At 40.1% G+C, this 27,006-nt stretch overlaps 1 protein-coding gene across 2 annotated transcripts; it reads right to left on the reverse strand.

Annotated features, from left to right (window-relative positions):
- Positions 1-26: 26 nt before the first annotated feature.
- gtf3c2 (general transcription factor IIIC, polypeptide 2, beta) lies at positions 27-25,580 on the reverse strand. Of its 2 annotated transcripts, none has more exons than XM_086264951.1 (20): positions 25,300-25,580; positions 24,581-24,690; positions 23,663-24,230; positions 23,163-23,269; positions 21,782-21,978; positions 21,313-21,398; positions 20,891-20,968; positions 19,457-19,558; positions 18,953-19,180; positions 18,591-18,702; positions 18,374-18,491; positions 10,018-10,049; positions 9,793-9,922; positions 9,464-9,608; positions 6,007-6,168; positions 4,540-4,618; positions 3,555-3,611; positions 3,007-3,264; positions 2,709-2,816; positions 27-1,895 (listed from the first exon to the last, which is right to left on the reverse strand). In XM_086264951.1, exons 2-20 carry the CDS (start codon positions 24,603-24,605, stop codon positions 1,713-1,715), a joined length of 2,775 nt encoding a protein of 924 aa, XP_086121077.1. In that variant the 5' UTR covers positions 24,606-24,690; positions 25,300-25,580; the 3' UTR covers positions 27-1,712. The 2 variants fall into 2 exon arrangements, with proteins under 2 accessions (XP_086121077.1, XP_086121076.1); XM_086264950.1 differs by having other exon boundaries at positions 3,483-3,611.
- Between the last annotated feature and the right edge of the window lie 1,426 nt (positions 25,581-27,006).

The raw sequence follows: 27,006 nt of genomic DNA on the forward strand, positions 1-27,006 counted from the left end.
ACAGGAAATAAAGACTGGAGCCACGGTCTTGCTTTATTATAAAATTTATTATATGTAACATTTCAAAAAAAGCAAAAGCGAGCAGGGAGAAGAACATTTCGATGCTTTTATGAATAAGTTAAAGATAATGTTGTCAGTGATGAAATATGGCCACGGCTGACAACACTATAATGAAATATTATTGTGAAACTGTCACTAAAATTTATAATTAATCAAAAAATGAAGCACACTTTAAAACCCCTAATTTAACTCAGAGGGAAATGTGTCTTTAAAAAAAAGTGATGCCAGTAATTAATTACACCTCACTATTATTTTCTTGTAGACAGTTAAAAATAAATAAAGTTGGAGAAAAACAACAACGGGAAAATGTACACCAGGTAAGAAAAAGATTTAACATTTCTAAGTGTTATATCCTGTAGATACAAAAAATTCAAGTATTTTCCCTAATTAGAGCCTGAGTTGTTTGAACAAGCAAACGCAGCCAAAATTAGCTCCCAGCCTGCTACCGATAACGTGAGAGGCTGATAACAAAATGAGGGAATGCACAAAAAAAAACCCTCTCTAAAAACAAAGTCACAAATTAAACAACGCGTGAGAAAGTCTGGAAATATTACAAACACCAGTGGGTTTAACTAATGAAATTACTTATGACGTTCCAGAACACTCTTGCTAGTAAGCCTAAGAAATATTGGCATGACGCACCAATTCTTTGGAAAACAACGCCATCCTCACTTTAAAAAAAATAATGTTTTAAACGTCTTTCAGCTCTCCGTCGCACTGAGAACATGTGCCTTCAAAGAAAAGGTTGCGCTTTCCTGCTGTAACTAACAGGTTGTAAAAGGTCCAACTTTTACTTTGAAGGTGAGCATTCTCCACGTGTCGCGCTTTTCAGTTTCAATGTTGCTTGGAGAACATTTTGCAAGTGTTTGCAGACAATCTGGCGTCTTCCATGTAAACTATGGGCAACTGTTGTAATGTAATCAAAACGACCAAATCAATCACCAGAAGGTTTTTGTTGCAGCACCGTGTTCCTCTTTGCAACCAAATTCATGTGCAAACAACCACTCTCCAACCAGGTGGCGGACACACATTTCATCACTGAAATGGTCTCTAGGCCTGTGTGAGTGAGGGTTATGAAAGGCACTTAACTGTCAACTGCTGCAGTTTTTCTGATGTAGAGAACAGAACTGTCATTATTAGGACTTTTATTATAATTTGATAAGAAGAAAATGGAAAACATGGAAACATTTAATTGCCAGGAAAAATTAAATGGCTTTGAATTCAACAGATTCTGGTTGGGTTTGGTTTACAGAGAGAAAGTCTTGCTTCAGTTTCTCAGGGTCAACGATGACCAAAGATCAAAAGAAAAGCCCCTAAACTGGTCATGAGAGAGTTTTACTTTTGTTAGCTTGCATACTGTAATTATGTCAATTTAAAGTTGAACTTCATTATATACGGAGTGACATTCAGACAATTTGGATATATCTAGCCATGTCTAGATGCTTCAAAACCTGGACCAATTAAACCTGTAGTACCTTCATGGCTTGATGTCATTAGTTTTCGTTGACTGATTTTCAACATATACAAATGTATAAGAATAAAAACGTAATATTCATACATATTTTCATTATTCACAGCTGCGTGTTTCAGAGGTCACTTTTTTGACTGTCTCTTGAGGGAGTACAACCCACCGTAGCAAAGTTAAACTCCTGCTATAGCTGCTCTGTCACCGCTTGGCCCGGCGAGTACAGAGCGTTGAACTGGGCCTGACTCTCACCAATCATCTTCTTCAGATGAGAGTTCATCAGAGCCCTTACACAGTTAAATCTAACCAGTCCAGTCTGACCCCCGGATGCAACCCAGTCGTGGCAGCTCATGTTTGGGTTGAAACGAACCTGAAGAAATGAGAAAAGACAGCTGAGAATATTTCTCGTCTGTGCTCTTCAACCAACAACTGAACATCAGAGGTCAATTTACAGAAGAGCAGATACTGGCATTATTTACAGGCAGAAAAGCAGAGGACCAAGTGTGGATCCCTGAGGGACTCCACATTTAATACAAACAGCTTTCTTTGTGTTCTACTAAGGCGACAGTGGTTTTTATTTATAGGCTAATTTCTTGTTTTCTCTGTCCACAGTGAATGACGCAGCTGTAGCTCTGAGTCAATATCATCACTTCCCCCTGATTTCTTTACAGACGCTTATCCACCCCACTCACCACTATAAATCCTCCTGGTGCACGCCTCCCTATATTTTTTCACTTCTCCTTCCCAAGTTGCCATCCTCCTCTTTCTAATCCATTTATCCCTCTCAGACAAAGAGCCAGTCAAAAACCTTTCCCGTTTTGTTTTGGAGCCTGTCCCAAGAAGTCTCCGTCCATCATTTCATCCCAGAGGGCACAGCGACACCCTCCACTCTGCCTCTCTTAAAATTAAACACATCAAATCCTCAAATGGCTGCTTTCCATCTCCCCCTCCCTCCTTCCACTGAGGGTGACATTTTTCTCATTTAACACATCATTACATTCAGCCCCTTTATAGCTGCCCATCAGAGGAGGAGGCAGAAGAGGGAGGAGGAAGAGGCTATTCTTACAGATCTCACCTCCATTTCCTCTCATTGCACTGTTTATCTTTTCCTGCTTTTTCTCTTTGTGTTGCACTACAGCTGGAGTCTGATGATACCCGCCCTGTGTGTGTGTGTTTCAGATACCTTATATAGAGCAGACAAAGGCATGTCATCCAGGATGATCTTTGCCTTCACTTCTGTGTCTTTCATGCGTTTCCACACAGCTCGCCTCTCGCTTCCTGCAGTGGTCCGCTGAAAGTCAGAGTGTATGATTATTACAGTGTCAGTGTGGTCTTCCTCTTATTTCGTTCTCTATTCTACTATAGCCTTTTTCTCCAGTTTGTCTTTGGCCTACATATATTACTTGAACATTCCTTACTTTTTAATAAATATCTGTTTAATAAAAAACAATGAAACCAAATGAAGATAAAAATTAACCCACAAAATCAAAATCTGTATAATGGAGGCAGTATTTCTTTGTAGCCTCTTTGTAGGTCTGGAATTTCAGCGGAGGACATTTTCGTCCAACTCTTCCTCCTTCACTGTCGTTCTCATTTCCTGCTTCCTGTGTAGCATCTGGTTCTTCTGTCTCTTCTCCCTGCTGCTCTTCAACTGCGTTTCCTTCCTCTTCCTCTCCTCCCATTTCTTGTTTTTCTCTCTCCGTTGCATCATAAGGCACCATAGATGTGAAGTAGATGGGCTGAAGGGAACAGGTTAATAAAATGGACCGTTAGCTTGTCTCTAAATCTGAGCAATTCTTTCACTGCAACTGGCCACATGTTCAATTCATGTTCTTTGTCTTATTTTCTATGAACACTACCAATTTTATATGACATCTGATATAATGTAAAATGATATTTTTGAAGTAAACATAGGGAAAAATAAAGAGCGATAAAAGTAAAGGAAAAGTAAACTTACAAATCGTCTCTCTATTGTGCGTTTGATGTAAGGAGCAACGTAGCTGATCTGAGGTAACAGAGAGAAAATCACCTCTCCGAAGCTGTCTGCGGTCACCAGACTGTTAATCCACTCGGTGTATGACAGAGACTGCAGGGACGCATAGAAAATGAAATATTAAATCACACAGCACTGCTAGGAAAAAAAGTTTCTCTCAGTAACTTAGAGCAAATTTCAGACACTCAGGGATAGTTTGAGTAATGAGACTAATTACAGAAGCACAACTAGCCTCGAATGTATCAGTTCCAGTAGTTTTTTTCAACTCACACACAATTAAACCCAAAACACTGCAGCAAAAGGAGGTTTTCAATGATTACAAAGGGTAAAAGAAGGTAGCAGTCTTTATTTTCCTCATCATCAACAAAACGATAAAATACTGTTTTGAATCCATAACTGACACATCCTATACCTTTCCTATTGCTCAATGCCACCTCGCTCTACGCCTGGCCTAAACTATTTAACACCACACTGTTGTGATGGGGGACGTGTTCATTAATCACAATAAAACACGGACTGTAGTTTATTTTAAATCAATTTAATACTAGAGGGCAACTCTTCTCCCATAAATACTCACTTAAGAAAAAAACGTGGACTAATCCACTGCTGGAGACGGTTCCAAACGAAGGCAAAATGTCCTGACACTTGGAAAAAAAAACTCTGAAACCTACCAGAAAAACTTCTAAAGATTCACATCCTCAGGAGGAAAAAACTGGCTGCAGTGTAAGAAAGACGAGTGAAATGCAAGACTTGGATTTGACCTTTGAGAGGAATTTCTGGCAGTAACAAAACTATGGAATACCTTTATACTCCAGAAGTCTGTGTTGGCCTTAACTACCTTTTATCCATATATATTGAATAATATTAACATCCTCAAACTTTCTTCATCGTCTCGAAAATGACCGTCGTGCCCCTGATTTAAAGGTTTCCTGAAGTTCAAAGCTATTTTATTTTGTGCTCTGTGACTGAATTATGGGCTGCTGATGACTGAAGAATGGAAGATTACAACAGCTACACTCACCCACACAGTGCCGGACCGGGGAAGTGCAAAGAGCGAGCGCATGTGATGGTCGATGTAATGGACTCCTTGTGAACCTTTCCTAAATTAAAAAAAGAGAGAAAGAACGAGTCATAATGACTTTTTTTATTCTTACTTCAAGACTGCATATGTTGACAGATCGCAGAGGAGAAGTGGGGATGTGGAGCTTGTTAGGAGGCAGGAAGGTTACACTATGGCTAGTGTAAGCTCCACTACCTTTGGAGTTTGAATCACTCTGAAAAGTAAGCATGAACTACGATATTATCTTTGATGCTGAATTTTTGTTTTCAATGCTAAATGCAGCCACTCTGTTCATCTTCCAGACTGTTTCTACTACAGAATTTACAAAGCTGTAACCTGAAGTTCATAATCTTTGGAAGGTGCTGGCCGTTTTCCACACTTTAACTTTTTGGGACACAAAAATCACAAGTGAGTATGCCAAATGAAACTCAGTTAGGACACTGATACAGTGGAAAGACTTCTGTAAATAGGAGTTTCATGTGGTGACTTTTAGGTTAGGGCTGACACAGTTAGTCCCATGAGCTAAAAGAGCATACATGAACCCAGCACCAAACCAGCTCCCACACTCTCACCTCTGTCAGTGCGCCACAGGGCAGCTGTGGCTACAATGTAGCTTGCCATCACCAGTGTGTGAATGTGTGTGTGAATGGGTGGATGACTGAATGTAGTGTAAAGCGCTTTGGGGTCCTTAGGGACTAAGTAAAGCGCTATACAAATACAGGCCATTTACCATTTGCTGACCAGGTGAAAATCTCAGGAGAGGCTGAGTACCTGAGGGATGTGCCAGCAGCTGTGGATCCTACTCTTCAGATTCCTTCTGAATTTGAAGAAGCGATTGTGAAGAAGCTCAAGGGAAAAAATGAACTCTGATATTTTCATTCAAGAGAAAGAATTGCTATTAATTTCATTATCAGTGATTGTTTTGGTTCTTATTGTGACAATTTTCGTTTCCATTAGCTGTCAAAGAATTCCTTTCCCAGTACTTTTGTAGTCTTTTTATTTTAAAGTGCACCTTAGGAATCTAGAATCCAAGTGAACAGTGACTGAGACAAATTTTGATTTGATTTCTCAAATCCTTTCCCAAAAAGCTCTGGGGTCTGATCGTGGATGTTCTCTAGTGTAAATGCTAATGTGTCCCTAACAAAGACAGAGGTCAGGGATTTGGCTTTGGTTCACCCTGGAGTCCACTGCTTCAACATACTGTCTCTTTTCTGAGCATGATTAAATACATATAGCACTGTATTGATAGACTTGTGGCTAGACTGCCTCCATGCTTTAATGTTGGACTCACTAACTCTCTAGTATTTGTTCATTTTGGTTTACAACTGTCCAACATATCTTTCAAACCTTAGAGGCAAATACCAGAGATACAATGTAAGTGAGTCAGATGTAAAGTTGTAACAAAGAAACAGAGACAAGCTTTCTTACACCACGGTGCCATTGTCCTGGGCCATCAAAACCCCCGGTGCATTCAGTGGCCAGTTGATTTCATTGGCCAGACAGCGTTTCTGAACCGTGATGGGATCGTAGAGCCTCCTCAGATCCCATGTCTTCACGAAGCGGTCGTCACCTGTCGTCACCAACAGGTATCTAGAAGACAAAAAACAAATGAAAAGTTAAAGACATGTTGACGATGGGAAAACAGACCAGGATGTTCTGTTGGTGGAAAATATAAATAGGCTGAACACAGGGATTTAAATGTGATGCAGTGCTTGAAGTGAAAGTCATTATTCTCTTTACATTGATCAAATCTGACAGCGGCGTCTGCCATAAAACAAATGAAGGCAGAACAATCGATATAGTCGGATTTCTTTTGTAAGACAAAAAATGCTTTATGAATGTGATGACAAAGGAGAAAAAAGACTTTGCAGTGAGAGAAAAAGAAAATACAAAGGTGTTAAAAACCAGAGCAAAGACAAAGAGAGGGGAGATTTGATCTTTTTCAGCATGACTGTGTAATTAAAAAGCAGTGATCCAGACAAGATACGCGTCCTCAGAGTCTCTCTGCTGCCAGCCAGGAGCTTTTTCTCTCTCTGTGGGATTAATCTCGATCATTTATCCACCTTTAATCCAACTTTAGTTTTATCTTTAGAGAAAACTAAAGTCTGTGGTTCAGAAATGAAGAAAATAGTTTAAAAAGTGGAGGAAAACTGGCTGCTATCAAATTAGGTTCACATCTGCTCAAATGAAGGCTGCAGTTGTAGTTTTAATGGAAATACTAATTACCTCAATCATTACATCTGACTACTTGTATTTGCCAGCTGTTTTAAAGCAGTGTTGACTAAAATGGGTCATTAGTTTGTTTTAAGAGGTCACAGCCCCACAAAATGGGCTTTAGCAGGACCATGTGTTTGAAACTATTGTTACCATTATCTCAAATTCTGATCTGAGGTTAAATACACATTTACAAAATGTTATTTGGCAGTTCTTCAAAAAAGCAAAATTCATGACAAGGCAGAAAATCCTCTGTGAAAGCTTTTACATCACGCCACAATATAAGCCATATTAATCATGCTTTAGGTGAGTCGGCAGGGCTGGATGGGTTTAGAAGGAGATGACGCTGATGACCTCACACTGACCTGTTAGTGGGAAAAATGACATTCTGGACAGTTTTTAATGAAAAACCAATTCTGCTTCATCCCCGATACTGACTTGCAGTGTATATCTGTGAATACTCGTATTAGACACAGGTGATTTCAATAACCTCTCCAGCTCACTCCTATCTGCACATACATCAGCTGACTAACAGAGCACAGAAAAATGATTTCAGGAGACACAGTCCGTAATGGGGCTAAAGTCAAATCCTTAGCTATGACATTTTATTATTTTTTAAATTGGCCATCCCGTTTTCACTTCTGTATCGAGCATTTAAAAAGTTTACTCACATCAAGAAAGTTGCGAGCAGTTCATCTGAATTATTTCCACCTGTGCTTTAGTTAATTTGGTTAAGTGATTATGTTGGTATACATACTATAAGAAGATCCAGCTTACACAGTGCAGTCCCTCAGATATCACGGGATAAAGATAAATAAAAGTCAGAAACTAAGAAACCAAACAAAACTAATTCTTAAAATCCACATGAACGATTCTCACATAAGCCCATTATCATCTAGAACCTGTAAACATTCAAGCGTCAGGTTTATGTAACTTTACATACCTTTCAGAGAGCCAGTTGCATACCTGCAGCTTGCCTATTTCTGGGTGTTTATTTGTTATAAGATATGAAGAATAAATATTGGTGACATGAAAAAACAGCACAAAATGTCCTCCATAAACACTTGAAGTTTTTGAGTCAGTTAACTATTCCAAGCGGGGAGAGTGAACTTTAGATATGAATGGAAAATCACACCAGGCAGTGAGACCTCAGCAAGGCTGCAGCCTGAAGGTCAGCGCATGTTGACTTGCATAGAGCTAATTCAGGTTGCCTTGTCTGAGTGGTGATAAGGACGTGGCTGCTTGCCCGGCCTTGTACCCTACATTCTGAATTAGTGCCTGAATACAATAGAGGGAGGGCTCTACTGCAACTCTGTGCGTTCAAAATTTATCGTCTCGCCTTTAGCTCCGAGTACCAGAGGCGCCAACAAATCGCCTTTTTAATTGGCTGCGAATAACAACTACCAGAGTAAAGTAGATGAAGGAAAAACTGATGAAATAAAGACACAAAGATGGGATCACTGGGTGACTGCAGTATTTTCTTTAAGTTTTACTGAGCTTTGAAATTCTATTGTACTGTTACACAAGCAGTGACCTTTAAAGCTGAAAATAAGGCCAATGTGAAGGTGCTAAAACACTGCAGTCCCTTGTGACGCTGCCTCAAAAAGTGAGTCAGTTCCCACAGACTCCCGTTAACAGCATTCAAATTTACAGCCCAGTCTAAAATAATGTATTTATTTCCTTCAGATATAATTTCTCCTTTTACAGTAAAAGTACAGCTTTTCTGAATAACTTGTCTAACTGGATACAGGCAAGACTTAAAGTTAGACGTGTGTTTACTTTGACTGACAGCTGTAGCTGGCATCTTGACATCTACTGGATTTGTCTGCCATGTTTGTGCTGCTGGAGCCTTTGCATTATGCAATATGTATATTTGGTGTGGAAGCTGGTCACCTCATAGCATGAAGGTCCTAGGTTCAAATCCAGTGGCCAGCTGGACCCTTTCTGTGTGGAGTCTGCATGTGTGCACACCTGTGTGGATCAGCACACTTGTATTCAAAAGGTTTCTCCATGTAACGATCTGCTAGGGAGTGTGGAGAGTCATAGCTCCGCCCCCCAGGGCATGAAGCAGGTATGGCGGAGTTACAGGCCCCAGACATCCAGAGGCCCCAGAATACGAGGACCCAAGGAGGACCACCACAGGGGCAACCGTGCCACCCTCCTGGGAAGAGCTGAGGAGAGCCCCAAACGAGAGGTCACCCAGCAGCCATGGAGCAGAGGCCAGAGGGGGTTGCAGTGACGTGCCCGCGGGTCTGCCGGCAGCCAGCTGTGCCAGAGAGGCCTGAGGGCACCACACCCCCTGGAAGGGGCCCAGCTGGGCGCTAGGCCCCACCAATCAGCCACCAGGAGTGAGTCGGTACATACATGATGATTGTAAATTTACTGTAGGTGTGAACAGCTGTCTGTCTCTATGAACTAACTCTGTGATAGACTGGTAGCCTGTCCAGGGTCTAGCTTGTAACCTCAACAGTTTATTCTTGGATATAGTTTTTAAGCAAGCATGTCACCTGACAACTTAGTACTCCACCCTCTCGTCCTCATAAGCATGAACTGTTCAGCTATCAAAATTCAATAAAATGCATACGGCATAGAGGCATGACAGATTAAAATCTTGATTTTGAAGTCACAGTGTTTTATTTTGATCCAGAGAGAGTTTTGATATTACGCTCACCTGGAGGCAGGACAGAAGGCCAGGGACCGGACTCCATTGTTGTGAGCAAGGATGCATCTGTAGGGCAGCAGACTCAGCGACCTGTCTGACTCTCGCACACGCAACAGCGCAGACTTCGCTGTCAGATCCCAAAGACCTACTACACCTGGAGAGAGAGTTGAGGAGAGAACAAGAACAAGCGGAAAAGTGAAACTACTGGCATAAAACAGTTCTTTAATCCATAATCTTGATTTATAGTTGAATCAGATCAGCTCAGGACTGCTCCTTTGTTTATTCTCTCAAACAGACAACTAGTTAATCAAGAACATCTGCAAGAAATCAATTCATACCATCATAGAATCCAATAGCCATTATATTGTGTGGTTTGTCAGGAAGCCAATCCATAGACAGGACGAGCCCGCTCATTTCATGGTGAGGGGCTTTGAAGGCGCCCAGCTTCAATGTCACCACTCCTTTAACCTGCAGAAAACAAAGGTCATTTTCATTTATGTCCTGTCTCAACCTAATGGTAGATACACAACATCGACAGGGCTGTGACATTATGAGCATCCTACCTTGTATACTTGAGGTGTTTCAATGCCTTTACCTGTGAAAACACATAAAAATCAATTTCTTTAATACCCAGAGATTTTTTGCTAACTGTTTTTAAAAAGTTTCATTTTTTTAAACAAATGATTCACTTTGATGCACAGGTAGCATGTACCTTTACTGTACATGGACCCATCATATTTCTGTCATGTAACCCAACTCAAAGTTCCACTCTGCTATCTGAAATGAACCCTGACAGCTACAGTAATGGTTTACTGATGACAATAACATGAAAACTACAGAAATTCACACAGTGAGCATGAATGTAGTGCTGGATGTCCCTTGAAGATTTTTCTGTAAGCAGTGAGAATAACAGGCTCAGCTAAACATCGACGGCCCTGACTCGGCTGTCTTCAATCTGAGACGCGTTCACTTAGTGTCAGATGTAATTAAAGCTCAGCTGCAGAGCTGTGATGTTACATGTCAAGAAGCCCATTTCTAACGTGTTAATATTCTGACATTTTGGGACAGATTTTCTAACAAGCTATGCCAGAATAAAACCCTCTTTAGGTATTAAAAACGTCTCTGTCAGGATTTACCAAAGAGTCGTAGTATTAACTGTGCGACTGAAAGGTGTAGGCGTGGTTACTGCCGTTTGGCTCTCATTATTGCACTGTGCATTTGCAGGACTTTCCCTTTCAGAGGGTTAAAAATATTTAAATTAATTGTAAGCTTTTTCTTTCCTTTTTTTTATTTTGTGCACAATGCTGCTGTTACAGTTGCTGCTAGGAGCTTTAATTTATTTGGACTGACTGAGAGAGATGTTAACAGACTGAGTGCATTACTAGTGGAAGCCCACTCTTGGCAGATTGTGTTGGCCATTATTGAAATGATGCGTTTCAGTTTATAAATTAGCACATTGACGGTACATCACCTGCAGAACTTTCCCATCACTGCATGTTGCAATTTTTTCCCACATAGTAAATATGGCCCTTTGAATGCAAATCTCACCATTATCATAGAGCAATGCCAAATGATATTTTACATGCATAAAAGGCTACAGGCTATATACAGTATGAGCAAAAGGAATTGACTCTGTTATAAAGAGTTCACTGAGAGGTGTAGCAGGAGTACAAAAGCAGCACATTTTTACCCTCACCATGTTTTTGCTATACTACGTGCCAGCATATTTAGTGTTGGTAATGTACCTTTAGCTTGTTAGCTAGCTTTTCATACAGATTAACAGGAATCCTGACATAACTAGAAGTACAGACAGAAGGTCTTGTATTCAATTCAAGGATGTAAGAGGGCTGATGAAGCCTTTCACTGCTATCATAGGGCGAGAGGCAAGGTAGGCTCAGTCACAGGACTAATACAGAAAGATGCTACGGCCATCACCTATTAACACCACATAGGTGTTTTTTTTAACTATGGTAGAACATACAAACTTCAGCCACAGACTCAACTCGAACCCAGGACCTTGTTACTGTGAGACTATACTGCTAACCATCACACCACCCTTAAATAACCTTAAAGGTGGAAAAAATATATCTTAGAGTCAAGAGGATTTGCACATTTATAAGACCCAAACAGATAACGGATAAACTTTACGAAATGACTGGATATTTAGTTTGGCAGAAACTCTCCTATCTGTGTTTAGGCAGTCGCTGTGTTTAAAAGCGAAAAACAGAAACACGGTGTCAGACTTTTCCAGATCATTAATTTTCTCTCCTCCTCCAGTTTAGATTACTGAGAGTTTAGATTAATAGTGTCTTCTTCGCTGTTCCACTCCCTCCATCACCTCACCTCTGCCTCAGAAAAATACACAATAATATTTTATATAAACCTTGTTGTAAATCAACTCTTGTTCTTTTGGCCCTCCAGATCATCAGTGAGTGATTATTCAATATGATGTCATATGTCTGACTAGGGTGTAGCAGAAGTTTGAGAAGGCTGGTCTGACAGCGTGAGGGTGATAAGTTTTAACCTTCAGGGACATAATTGGCTCTCTATAATTGTGAAAATCACATCAGTCACATTAAAACAACCTCACATTGTGCAGCCTTCTACCAGCTCGGCATGCAGCAGTGTTTACTCACTTTTCTTGTGAACAGTTTTAATGTTGTGAATAATTCATTCCTTCATTTTCTGCAATTTAAAGTCTGGATCGCAGGAGTAGCTGTACCACCAGAAATGTCCTGACCTCCCTCTAACTAACTAACTATAGATTTTCCTTCTATAATTCCAAGGCTACCGTGACCTGGGGGTACCTCCGGGGTGTCCTTTTTGTTAAACATGCCCAAAACACCAAAGCAGGTATCCTAGTCAGCTGCTCAGACTGACCAGCAGCCCCTTACTTTATCTCTAAGGCTCAGATCTTTTGAATCCCAGTCAGTTCTACACAGTTAAATAGCTGCCGTCATTTGTTTTAACACAAACTTCAGAGTTACTAATGTTGCAAAAAGAGAAAGTATTATAATGAGCTGTGATGACAGATATTCCCATATGGTGAATGATTAGACTGTATCAGTTTTTTCCCTTTTCTTAATCAACATTTTCACATACTTAGCTTTATAATTATCACATAATTTCCTCCTCAAGATCCACTGCACAAAGCACTTAAGAGTTTGACTAACTCTGGTTTTGACTATGGTGCAATTAATAATGATTATCTTAAAAAATTTCACCTGATAAACAAAGAGATAAAGGCTGACTGAGTGACTGTGTCTAACCGGTAAGCTGTGTTAGCTGAGCAGAAACAGGAGCAGCCACAGACAGAGCTTAAAGACAGTAAAATATGCCGCTGAGGATAAATGGTGGTTAGTCTGTTGTAAGGAGATAAACAGTGTCGATGCTGACGAGAGTCAACTGAAAGGGGAAAAAGAAATGTGTGGTGGTGTCCATGTTTTCTGACATTGCCAACTCAGTGAATCTTATTTATATGAAATGTTCCAACTTGCTTTATATTAATTAAAGAACAATATTAAGACTGGACTCTTTAAAAATTTCTAACCTAGTTTTAGAAGAATTCATCTTTAATTTAACAAATTACAGTATTTTGCAATTTTGCACACTTTAACTTGGCCTCTGTGTGACCTCCTCCATCTTCTTCCCTGTCCAGTCTCAAGTAAGTCCTTGATGACTGACAGAGTAAGGATACAAGAAGTGTCATCTAGTAGGCCTAAAATTCATAGCTTCCAACACTAACAACTGGCTCGGTGATGCATCTTCTTTGTCATTTCAATTATAGATCCTTGTCTGATGGAGAATGGTGCTGTAAATTATGTGCGTACACTACCCCCTCCTTCAAAACCTCCAGCCACCCCCCGCCCTCCAATTCTGGAGCTTTAACAGCCTCCTCCTCTCATTCACGCGCTCATTCATTCTGGTGACTGGATACACAAAAGCCATTTATAATTATCTGTTGCAAACAGCACTAAGGGGTCAGGATGAACACACACACACACACACACACACACACACACACACACACACACACACACACAGTTTTAACCCTGTCCAAAGCAATTTCACCTTCAACCCTTGCAGCCGATATAGAAAGATTATATTATATTATATCCACTTTTGGTCCCGTAAGCTAGGATAACTAATCTGCATTCAGTCGGTGCTCGACATGTCAGCCTCAAAGAAGCTATTAAGAAATTCTCTGGTATTTTTTCACTTGGTTAAATGTACCTCTCCATGTCGTCCCCGCCTCACTGCAGGCACAGCAGCATAAAAGTGACACTTTGCCTTTGAAAAACAGTCGCGCTGATGTTAGCCATTTTTCTACTTAAAATAAATTTAATGTCAGGGAAAAAAACGACCACATGTGACAGCAAAATTATTAGTGAAAAACCTGCAAGAAATGTTAGACTGCTGCTTACAATCACACGATTAAATGAATAATTGTCAATGCTTCAGGACTGTGGTGCTGCAGTTGCTGTTAGCAAAGGTGATGGTCACTGAGAAAAAACTGAACAGAGATAATATGACCAAATTATGCTTTTTATCTTTATGAAGGAAGTGCAGTATCAGAGAAAAACAGTATGTGCTTTTACGGCTTGAACAGGAGTTTACTTGTGAGACATATGGTGTGTGATTTTAATATTGACTCATCTTAGTCTGTTTAGCATTTAAGTTGGGGCAGATTTCGCAGCTTACAAAATAGCGCTATTATAACCTTGTGAGTGCTGTTAAGAAAAGAAAAATGAAGGTACTGTCCCACTTGAATGTCTATTCTTTTTATTCTCAAGACCGAGGTAACATCACTTTCATATAAACATTCAGTTTGTTCTTTTGAAAATGTTGGCGCCAAGTGACAGGAACAAACAGTCTTTAAGCTGTCATATTCTACATGCACATCTCTGAACCTCACTTATGTCCAGTTCCACAAATCTATGACACTATGAGCATAGTGCATGTAACAGTCCAGAGTATTCACAGCATGCCACCCAATGGCTCCACTTATGGAGCACTTTTCCCAAAACTAAACATAAAATCAAATCTGAGATGAGATCTCCTCTTGTGTGCTTTATGTGAGAAAAATCAAATAAATGACAGTTACCTGATTCTGCTGACAACCTTTCAAACCAGGTTTACCTTCAGAAGGAACCTTTCTGGAGACCTACACTATAACACATGTGTACATTTATTAAAGATATATTTGATATTAATTGACAGGTATACAACTGCAGGTATGGCCATGCAGCTGTAAGGCCCAACTTTCCACAGAAATTAGTTCCAATTCCCTCTTCTGCATTTATGCTACTGCTTCTTCCAGATAAGAAAACACACTGAGGTTCTGTTATATCGCTCAAATAAGATATGCAGCCAGGCTGTGCTAGAGGCCTCCACAGATGCCACACAAAGTTCAATATTACATTGGCTTTACTAAACCAAATAGGTCACATGTCTATAGTTATCAGCTCCATGAACTCAGATTTTTCCAATCTAAGTATGCTAAAATAAAAAGGTTGATTTTGGCACTAGGTAGCCAATTGCAAACAAGTACAGATTACGTGTAGCATATTTCTCCTCAGGTCATCAAACTTCAGCAAAGCTATACAGGATTATAAAGATTCTGATCATCTCCTAGTCTTCCTTAATAGGGTTTGTGGCAACATTAAGACATTCATTACATTAAAAAATATTGAAGGAAAACAAATGTTACGATTGCTGTATTTATGAAAATTTCTCAGTGTAAGCTAAACAAGCTTTTGCAGTAGTAGTTTGTGTGTGCAGCCATCTTCAAATGTGGTATGGTATTCAGTAACCTTTCAATCCAATAACTATAACCTCTGGTTGCAAGCAGGGGGCTGATGGAGTAGCCCTCTGGAAACTGAGCCCAATGATCCATGGCTACAAAACAGAATGGAAACTCGAGTCCACGAGGGAATGAGAAAAGATTAAGACCAGAAATGTCGGGTCTCATTTATCTTTTTATGTCCAAACTGAGGCATTTGAAATACTTCTTAATTTCAAAACCAAACCATGTGTAATACAGTGCACATAATGTTATAATGATCAGAGTACAGGCAGTTGTACGGTCACCTATGCAAGCCATTACTGGTGAGATGGAAAACTGAATCATAAAAAGGCCCAACTCCAGGAACCCTTTTGAAGAATTCTCAAGCTGTGGCCATGATGTAGGCTTCATACTTTTACCCAGTCATGGCTTCCAAGTCCAAAAATATGATGCAAAATTATTTTATTTAGTCCTTTTAATTAATGTTAATGTAGAAGAATTTAATGTGCATGTCTTTCATTGGAGAGATCAGGTGATTTAAAGGGGACCTAATGTGCTTTATTTCATATATGGTGTTAATGTGGTGGATATTCATATCAAACATGGCAACATTTTCAGATAACGAAGTGAAAGTATCAAAGTAGCTGTCCCTATGAGCCCAAAGCTTCTGTTACACTGTGGAACTGGGAAGACATGCCCTACAAGATAAGCTTTAATGGGATCTAAAAAGGTTGCGTCCACTGAGATATAACACAAAAATGTGCGTATTTATATGTAAGGTGTATGCTATACTCATGATCTCACAATGGTGTTTTGTTCAATCAGATTAGCCTGAACCGCTTTGAGGATACTGACTGATAAACACACTCACATGCAGACATAACTGGGTTTCTCTCTATGATGGATGTGGCAGATAAGTTCGTCATTAATCTCGTTTGTATTGTCTTCTATCAGCAGAGCCCCAGAGGCGACTGACAGCGCAGTGATCTGAATAGACTGGACCACAGGCTCCTCCATCCATAATGTCATCATGTACTTACACTGTTGGACAGTGTTCTGTGTGTGTTCTGTGGCCATTGTGAAAGCTGCATGAGGCTGGTTTCTTGTGGATACTGTTGCTTTGTCAAACACAAGCTCTACCACGTTTAATGAGGGTCACGTCTGATATGATGGATAAGGTGCTATTTGATTGATTACATACTCGTGCTTGAGTTCATCAGGCTGTGTTTAAATGTGTGTAACGGACTACAGCTGCAAGTTCTCATTAGCTATTTGTTCAATAGAAAATTAATTGGCACCTACTTTGATCCTTTTTTGGCAAGCTGTCAAATATTCAGTGGCTTGTGGTTCCTTGTTGTGAGGTTTGCATTATTTTTACTGACAAATCTGAGCTTGACAAAGATGGCAATGCCATTTTTTTTCCTTTTCTTTTTACACACAGGGCAGGACACCTTTGTCTTGCAAATAGAAAACCTGTATGGGGCTCATGTAGACAAGCCCATGTGGGACCCACAGCAGTTTTGCCTTTTTGAGTCTCTATGAGGATTTTCTGTTGGCAACCCAACCATAGTGGGGTGAGTGAAAACTCATATCGGGGCTCCAAAGAGCAAGACTGCTGTGGGCCCTGTGTCTTTGCCCTGCCCTGCATGTTTACTGGCACATTGCTTATAGTAGGGAAACAACATACAGGGAAATTTGACTGTTGTGGAGATGATGAACCCACAGAACACGTGTTATTACACTGTCAGAAATATGAGACTGATTTAGTCAATATTCTGGATCTTAGTGATACACTGCAAAAGAACTCAAGAAGTGACGATAAAGATAATTAATTACTAAGATAAATAATATATTTTCACAAATTCTTTGACTTTGCTTGGTGAGAAAATGTTTACTTTCTTTTACCACAATGCTACTAAAACAGATCTGCAATACAAAGCAAGTTCAAAATAACCAGGATAGATTTTTATTACCTGGCATCACTAAGCCTAGCAGCTGCAATCATGTAGGTCACGTGACATTTTCCTGTGAGCATATTATTGAATGAAAGAGCTGAGATTGGTACTAGGTCATAAACACAAACCGGGCATGACGGGAATATTACCCAACACAAACAACATACTATGACTGTACATTTGATTAATCTCATCCAAAGCCAGGAGGGTGGAGGAAAAAAAAACTTTCAGTAATTAAGGATCAGGTTGATGGGATTAATGTGTTACTCCAAAGCCTTTTTTTTTATAATTTTAAGGTCTAACATTTTAAGCGACAACACTGGTGGCATTTAACGGTCTAAGGAGCAACTACAGGAAAAAGTGTAAACACAAAACTTAAACCTGTAGGGTTACTTGGAAATCTTATATTAGATCTAGAATGAGCTACAAGAATTTGGTTCTTTAATGACTGTTTTTATATGACTATTTGAGTTTATAAAGACAAACAGAAAAATTAGATGCTTTGAAACTGCTTTCAGCCAAAAGGCACAAGTTTCTCAGGAAAAGGGTCCAGACTCACTCGAAAATCCTGTGATATCATGAAACAATTGTGCCAATATTATCCAAATAAACTAGCCAGCAGGTGGTGGGTTTATATGTTCACCTGTTATCAGGAGCAGGTCAGGTCTACAGGACAAGATACCACGGGGAGTCACCTTTATCAAACTGAAAACTCACAGAGGAAGCTTCAACTTCAGGTTTAATCCTGAGCCCTGAATTCTGTTTCACAGTACAGGCCTTAGAGCTTTACTGTGATCACAAACAATCCAAGGGCTGCATGGTGCATCCAAAGACAGCGTTTACATGCCAAACCTTCTGATTTGGCGTGCGAAGAAAGAAAATGAGCTAAGCTAATTCATAAATAAACAGGTATAAAGACATCCAGTGTTTTTATAGTGATGCGCTGATCTATAAACCACCAGTAACGCACTGCTTCAGTGCATCCCTATGTCCTCATAGGATACAGGAGAAAATAGACACCCAACATGCTGACTTCAGACTTTAGAAAGCCAACAGTGCCCTCTGCTGAACACAGGACACGCTTCATTTTTACAAGTAAAATACTTTAGATGGAGCAGTTATAAATGCTGCAAAAAAAAATGTGTAGGGGAAATCACAGCGAGTTATGATCAGTCTTACCAGAGTTTGGCTGAGTGATGTTGGAGTGCAGAGCATCAGGGTGGGGTATGCTATAAATGGTAACCACCCCGGTGGAGGTGGCCACTGCCAGAAGACCCAGTCTGGGTAAGAATGGAGCCTTCAGTGTGAGGGATTGATACCACGTTAGGATGTTATAAGATTTCATCATTTCAATATCAGCTAAAAGCTAAGACACTTCATAGGAAAAACACCTTACCTTTCTGGCACAGGTGGGAAGCTCCCAGCCGCCAGCAGGACACCACTTCAGATGCCAGACGAAGCCCTTATCCTGGGCCAAACTATAGACCACAACTGGCTTGGAGTCTGGTCTGTTTGGACAGAGGTGAAAGAAAAGAGAACATAATATAAAAAGGCTGAAGTTTCAAATACAAATTTCTTATAAGTTCTGGGAACATCTCACTGCCATCTATGATGTAGACAGTTTGTTTACAGAGGACTATTGGACTTTTTCTGGAAGTAGTTCAAACTAGTCAATCAGTCAAGCGACTGACAGACAATAAGCTTTTATAATATAATATTTTTATCAGTGATTTCCCACTCTGCACATTTCATTTGTACCTGTTGCCATACTTCAGTTTGCCCACATCCCACAGCTGAATGAGTCCAGTTCCTGTGGATGTTTTGTTGACGTAGTGAAAATCATCCATGCGTTGATGACAGGACAGAGCGATGTACTGGGTAGCAGGAGCACCATCAGGTGTTGGACACCACTCCAGAGCCCACACTGGTCCACCTGCATACAGCATCATGTCCCAGCGTTCTGGGTGAGGGGGAATAGATTCGAACCTGCCAGTTAACAGAAAAAAATGAAAACAAAAAAGACACCAAATGCTTTATTCCCCCTCGCCTACAAAAGCCACCAAAAAATCTGCACCATGTAGAACAAACTGCAAATGATCACAATTACATATTTTTATAGGTATGAGTTTTACTAACAAACAAATACAAAAAAGAGGTTTTCTTTGGAAATGTATTAGCAGCAGTTATGTCTCAATCGAACTGTTCTTGACATATCTGAGGGAAATCATCAACCGGGGGTAACTACACCGCGATCACTGTCACCTTTTGAGTCTTTGCAGAGGTGCTTCCTCCTTGTTGAGTCCTTCCCTGGACACTTTGAAAGCAGCTGAGCGAGGCATCTGAGGCAGATATTTCTCCAAATCACTAAATGAAAGCAGAACACACACACTTTTAATAACTTTTGTGCATATCAGCCAGAATAACACGTCCCTTGTCCAGCTCCCTTTATGAAGCCACCAGACCAGCGCAGGTACATAGTCCTGCGATGGCTCTTCTTTATTCACTAGACTGGCTTCTTCTTGGAGCCACACTTTTCAGACATCATCTCAGCAACCCCTCCTGGCAGTTCCTTTGTTTTTTTATTGTTTAACCCTTTATTTATCAAGTGCTTTTTAAATGACCAGAATTCTCTTAGCGATATTGTTTGAGACAAAATTCAAATTGTTTCAGAAAGAAACGATGACAAGCTTTTGGGGGGAAATCAGTGTATAAAAAAAATCAGCTCCGCCTAAATGTTACCACTTTTACTCACATGACCTTACTTTTCACTCATTATAGGCTAGTGAGAAAATAAAAATTGTTCCTGAAAGATGAGAATCATTTTGTCATTTTACAGCCAAAATGACAAAATAAGTCCATTAGGCCTGTTTGAATCCCAGTTGATTAAGGGTTAATTAGGATAAAGTATCAGATTTGGATGACTCCTTACTATTGTTCCTATGTAGTTTAAAAGCCTTATTTGAACTAATGAATGGATATAATGCAACTATGAGGGCAGGATGGTGGTGTGGTAGTTAGCACTGTTGCCTCACAGCTGGAAGGTCCTGGGTTCAAATCCACAGTTTGGGGCCTTTTTTGTTCACACCAGTCTCAGCCCACAATTCAAAGATATGGGAAATTTTAAATGTGACTTTGAGTCTCTCTGTGTTGTTCCTGCCAAGAGTATAAAATAGTCTGAACCTCATTGGGTTACTTGAAAGCATATACAGCATATCTCATTGCATGACCATGTGACAACTGATTGATTCAGTAATGTGACTAAAGGCAGGTGACACTCTGGTTAACAGGTCATCTTAAATTGATCCTAGGTGTGCATGGCTGTCTGTGTCTGTCTGGCCCTGTGATTGAGTGGTGACCTGTCCAAGGTGCAGCCTGTCTTTGCCACTGTCAGCTGGCAGAGGCTCCTGCCCACCTTCAGTCAAAAAAAGTGGACAGATGTCCCAACACAAACTAAATAACTAAGCATCTAATGAAACAGTCAGATAAACACAATTGCAGCTAAGACTTTCTGGTATGACTTTTGTGTTAGAATTTCAGTGAATAAAATAAAAAAACATTCAAAGTTACTTGGTAAAGAGTGTTGGGTACGGTCGTTGTAACACAGAAAATAAAAAGGTATATCCAAATAAAACTTAATGAGTTATTCAATTAAAACTGGATTCGACTGTATTAAACGAACAAAGCAACAGAAACTACCTTTGTGGGACAGGAACCCAATCCCTGGTGGAGGGCACCCACTCTGGAAACACCCAGCTGCTGTAGTGCTCTTCCCGACTGCAAGCACAAACATCAACAAACACATTGTTAAATAAACAAACAAACAAGCAAGCAGTTAGTCAGTCTGAGACTTACTTATTCAAAATGCTGAAAAAACCTCAACAAAATCAACCAAAAAAGGTGAAGTTTTGTAAGCTGAAATTTTGAGATAACCCAAAATTTGACTTTAAGAAGCTTTCAAAATAAAGGGTTTGAATGTTCAAATATTCCAGTGTCGTTTGCACTTCAAGACTCATTGTGTATGTCGTCACAAAAACTGATGTATGAACTAACAGCAAAAGGACAATGTTCACTGGTACTTCACGAAAACAAATCATTACTGTTAACTGACTGCGACTTACAATTTCTTGGTGGTCTTTGCACTCTCCAAAGCAGTTTTCATGATAGGGGTGTTAAGTCCATTTTGGGCTTTGACGAACGAGCATGTCTGCAGGACAGAAGGAGACAGGATGAACTCATTATGCACATGTTCTTCCTTCTTTTCTATGCAGCTGCATTAAACTTAGAAATTAAAATGTTCTGGTCATTTTAATCAATAATGGTTTGCACTTTGGTTTAGTCTCAGAAAAACGCAGAATCTGATGATTTATGTTTGATATAAAGTGCTCATTATAATGACTCATATTTATAAGCCCAGGTTGGTATTGACAAATCACAACAGTTTAACTTTTAATTACCATCATCAAGCAGATTCATCTTTCTGTATTAGACTGATATGGAGATACCGTACTGAAGTAATGTACTCTAGTGCACTGCATGAGGTCATAACCAGTAACTGTGCCATCAAGTTAAAATGAGAAAACCACTGACGTTGTTATTGTTGACGTAATAAACTGGAGGATTTTTTCCACGTTTGTCACAATTGGAGTCGAGGTCTGAGTCATATGCAGCTTCTTCGTCATCATCCTCCAGCTCCTCTGCATCCTCCTCTTCATCATTATCTGGCACAAAGTCTTCGTCTTCTGCTGCATCACTGTCAGGATGTTTCCTCTTTTTGCCTTTACCCACTGCAGGAATAGAACGAGGGATTTAAGTTACGGTGCACAGAGATCTTTACTGATATTGGCAGAAGAAGGAATTTTTCTGCACTGCTATATGAAATTTTACACTGCATGTAACTTGTGAGATTGCAAAACACAACTAACAACTGACATGAAATGCAATGTTGACACAACACTCTAAACAAGTTCAGACAAGTTCATTAATATAACTACATCTATGCCAGTTAGTCAACTCCTGCCGTTTGAAGTGCGGCCCATTTTCAGACGGGAGACACGTCTACAGGTCTTAGGTCTTAGGCTACGTTCACACTGCAGGTCTTAATGCTCAATTCCGATTTTTTGATCAAATCTGATTTTTTTGTCTGCTTGTTCACACTACAAATAAAATGTGATAGCAAACGCGCTCTAGTGTGAACCCACAAAGCGGCGCAAAAGAAGATGTCACACACAACATGCTCTGTTTAGACCCAGACCAAACAGTACTGCTTGACTGATGGCCCTTAATATAAAGACTTGTTTCGGACTTTACGTTCCCCAATTTTGCTTTAAGTTATTTTGTTATTTACATATGGCCTAATAGTTATCCTTATTGCTGTTTCAGAGAGGAGCGGTGCTTCAAAGGATAGTTGCAGATTTCTGTGAGAATCTGCAGATTATTCAGTATAAATAAAATGTTTACGTTGTCTTCCCAACAGTTTCACTGACATCTACACTAGACGGCCAGGAAGCGTTCACGATGTCTTCTCCGGCGCAGATAATTGGCGTCTGTCTTGTGTCAGTGACGTAAGAGACGGATTTAATGCGACATGACCGTTCAGAGAGCAGTTGCTTTCTAAAACATCAGATATGTATCGGATTCAATACCACATACAAAAGTGACCCAGGTCGGATTTGAAAATATCGGATTTGTGTCGTTCACACTGTCATACCATGATCGGATATGGGTCACATAGGGTCAAAAAAATCGGATTTGATGCGCTTTCGCCTGCAGTGTGAACGTAGAATTAGAGTGGTAGCAACCTCACTTAACTCTGTAAGAAATAGGTAAAAAGATGAATAGAATAGAATTCAACTTTATTGTCATTGCACATGTCACAAGTACAAGGCAACGAAATGCAGAAACTGTCTGAGGTAATGCTTAGCTGTGATTGGTGCCCTGGGGAAGAGAGACGGCGAGACTTTCACTGTACCTTTGCTTGCTTTGGGAGTTTTCTGTTCTGATCCAGTATCTTCGCTTCCTGGCTCATCAGTTTGCCCAAATAAGTCTTTTGCCAAATTGTGGAGGTACTTCAACGCCCTGGAAGATTGAGGTTACATTATTTTTGAATGCCTATATTACCATTTATATGAAAAAAATGGCTTTAAAAATGTTTTAAAGACAGAAAATTTATTATTTTACAATTAGCAATGTATGCTTTTATATAGCTACATAGATGCATGTAATTAATGTAGGGATAAGTGTACATGTAACCAAAAAATGAAAGTCTGATTGTTAGGGTGTAATTATCACAAAACTAATAGTGAAAGTAACTATCACCAAAGTCTGGAGTCACAGTTCAGACTTCCTGTGTTTCAACTGATGATGTCTGATGTAAAAATGATTTAACAAAAAAAAAAAGAAAAAAAAAAGGTGACGGTGTTTAGCGTCATTTAACCTATGCGACAGCTCAGTACTGTAGGTGTATCTTACGCTTTGGCAGCTCCTCTCCGCCGCCGGCCACCTTGTCCAGTCTCCTCCTCAGGTTCCTCTGCATCCTTTTCTTTAATAACTGGCTTCACTTGTTGTACATACTGCTTCTTTACATACTTCCTCTTTGGCTTTGGCGTCCCATTCTCCTGCTGCACCGTATCTTTAACAACACCCTCTCCATCTATAAGGTCTACATTGGCATTGCTACATTTTTTTGCAGGGGTTTTCTTAGCAGGAGTCCTTTTTGACTGAGTTTTCTTGCCTCTCAGTGGTTCATCAGCCACTTCTGCTGTAGTTTGTCCATCACACTCTGTAGGTGTTTTATCTTTTTTTTCATTTTCTCCATCTGGAGTGTCCTGTGCGGCAGCCTTGGATTTTCTACTCTTTGTCGGAGTCTTCTGAGAAGCTGCTCTTCTCCTTCCTGAGCTCTTTCTAGGTGTTTTGGGTGAAAGGTGTTCATTCGTTTTGTCATCAGTTTCATAATCCAGATATTTGGGATTTTTCTTTCGTTGTCGTCCTTTTGAGCTGAATATTAAATCTGCACCCTCCTCCAATGGCTTCTCTTGCCCTGCAAGAAATGTGACATTATCGTTCCACTGAATGATGTAAAATTGGGTTAATGTGACTGGAAAGTCATTGCCTGGTCAACATTTCCGGTTTGGTAGTGCTGGATTCCATCTGTTAGCTGAACATGCATAATATGAAATCAAGTTCCAGCAGTGCTGCTGTGCTAGACAGGAATGAAAACTAATAATAGAAGAACAAGGTGTGAATAGCTCTTAAAAATAAAGTTTGAAAAAATCCTGAAATATTATTTTCTCATCCTCTGTAATCTTAAAATAGATGACACCCCTGGATTAGACCATTTAGAACATGTTCCTAATTTGAAGTACCTCTTAAATCTCAAGTTTGACAAACCTTGTGCAGATTCAGTGGGCTCCATATGCTCTGGGTTTCTGATTCTGTGGTTCTTCTTTTAGGTGCCTCCTCATGTGTAGAGCCAGTTCCTTCTCAGTGTAGCTTTGCAGCTGCACAGACAGAAAAAGAAATAATGTATTACTTAATGTATAAAATAACTGTCCACTACTGCAATATTTAATCAAAATAGCTGTTTCTTCCTGCAGTTTGGAGTTGTACAATGGACGAATGAAAGTCAAAACAGATATGGCTTTTCAGTGTTTTAAACAACCTTATAGACTTCTAACGACACTAAAATAATTACAGTGCAAAAATTGAGTCAGGGAGCCGGTGTTTTCTACCGATATCAAGTCGATAAGCTGCTGTCTACAACCTACACACCAAACCTCATTCAATAATGTGACAGTTTGACTCTCTCTTCCCTACTCACAGTGAAGACGTAAAATATACACACCGATACTTAAGGCATTTAATGGTTAAGGCCACACGTCAATTCGGCATATGTTTTCAATGTAAAAATATAAAACATCAAGTTATTTAAGAGATACACATATGTCACTAGTTTTTAAAACGAGTCACATTGTCTTAGTTAGCCATGCTATTGAGCTAACACATTGCTAATGCTAACTGGATATAGTAGCAGTCAAGTGTATCATAATATATTATAATATACTTAAAAATCGGCCTCTAACCGGATAGTAGCACGTTTAAAAACTCACCATGTGTAGTGTTACGGTTTCCTCCTCGGTGGCGGAGGCTGAAACACCTCGTTCAGAACACGGGAAGCTAGAGTCCAGCCACCCGGGATCGAATCCCAACCTCAACCACCAGAAACCACGACATGTAAAGTCACCGGAGCTTACCGGGACACAGCCGTCATAAAAATCATGCCGTTAATTTTTTCAAGGAGGGCAAACTACAAACATTTTCACAGTTGTTTACACCGAGTCAGGGAGCTTTCCGCTTTCCTTACGTCAGACCGCCATGTCACTGTGCAAGCACGGAGGGTCACACCGCCCCCTATCAGCAGAGAGGGAAATTACACTGATTTGATTGTACAGTGGCGGAGTTCCACGCTGCCTTAGGAGGTGGAGGTCATTGAAGCCCAGAGGCGTATGGCGAGGAAGTCGGGACACCGCCCTGGTGCTCAGAAGGTCCCATTACACTGGATGTTTATCTTGATGGTCTTTCAATGAAACGGACATGTTATACAACATCCATCATATATTTAACTCATGGTTCGATCTTGTGAATCAAAACGTTTTATCCAGTAGTCATCTTCCTTATGAAGTTAATTTTAGTTCTCCCAGTGTGATTAAAATAGGCAGAGGGGTATGCTAGGGAATATATTACTTTTACTTTGCTTACTGTCATTTGTGCCAAACAGACCGACCCCTCAAACAGTAACAGACACTTAACCATTAATTCAATATTCAAAGTGTTTATTGTCATGTGTCACAAGAGAAAAAGGCATTTCTCTGTGCAATGAAATTCTTTCTTTGCTGTCCACCCACAGATGCTGATTAATGTGTACAATAGAAATAGAACATAAATACAAATAGTACAAATAAATAAACAAAGACAGAAAGGGAGACAAAATATGGAGATTTGAAACAGAGATGTGTGCAAAAGAGCTACAGCTTTATATGCTGGCTTAATATGTAGGATGACCTGATGTGCAAAAAAAATTATCATCATTGTTCTGAAGGCAACAGTGATGTTGCCTTCAGAACATCACTGTTGAAGAAGGAGTTGTTGAGTCTGGATGTTCTGGATTTCACACTTCTGAACCTCCGCTCCGAGGGCAGAAGTGTGAACAGTCCGTGTTGGGGGTGTGTGGGGTCTTAGAGGATGGAGGCAACTCTCCTCTGTACTCTGCGATGGTAGATGCTCTGCAGAGAGGGCAATGGAGTCATGATGATCTTCTCCACAGTTGTTATCACTCTCTGCAGGCGTTTGCGGTCCATAGCAGTAGTGCTGCCGTACCATGCAGTGATGCAGCTGGTCACTGTGCTCTTCAAGAGCCTGCTGTCAACCAAGAACCTGCTGAGGATTTTGGCCAACATACCGAATTTCCTCCGCTGCTGAGCCTTCTTGAACAGCTGTGTGGTCTTCAGTGACCAGGTGAAACCAAAGGCAGTTCAATCTCAGACTCATTGATGTGTTACGTATTTATCTGTCAGAGGCTCATCTGGTCCTCATTAAACGTCTAGAGCTCTGCTGCATTCTCACTTCCCCTTCACTTCTAAGAAGAAACGAAGAGCCACATTGTATCAGGGCACTAATGCATTTCACCTGGGTTCTAGCTGCTAATGCTAATGGTCACTGCAGTAGTATCGCCATGTTTTATTGTTGACATCAAGGTTTTCTTGTGTAGAAAGAGTTTTTTGAATTTTGACCTCTTTACATGTGTGTCTACAAACATC

Source organism: Aulonocara sp. 'chitande type north' Nkhata Bay, linkage group LG15, assembly GCF_057382095.1.
Source record: "Aulonocara sp. 'chitande type north' Nkhata Bay isolate Kocher_YH1m ecotype deep benthic linkage group LG15, A_spYH_male_GT1.1, whole genome shotgun sequence".
Taxonomy (NCBI): Eukaryota; Metazoa; Chordata; class Actinopteri; order Cichliformes; family Cichlidae; genus Aulonocara; species Aulonocara sp. 'chitande type north' Nkhata Bay.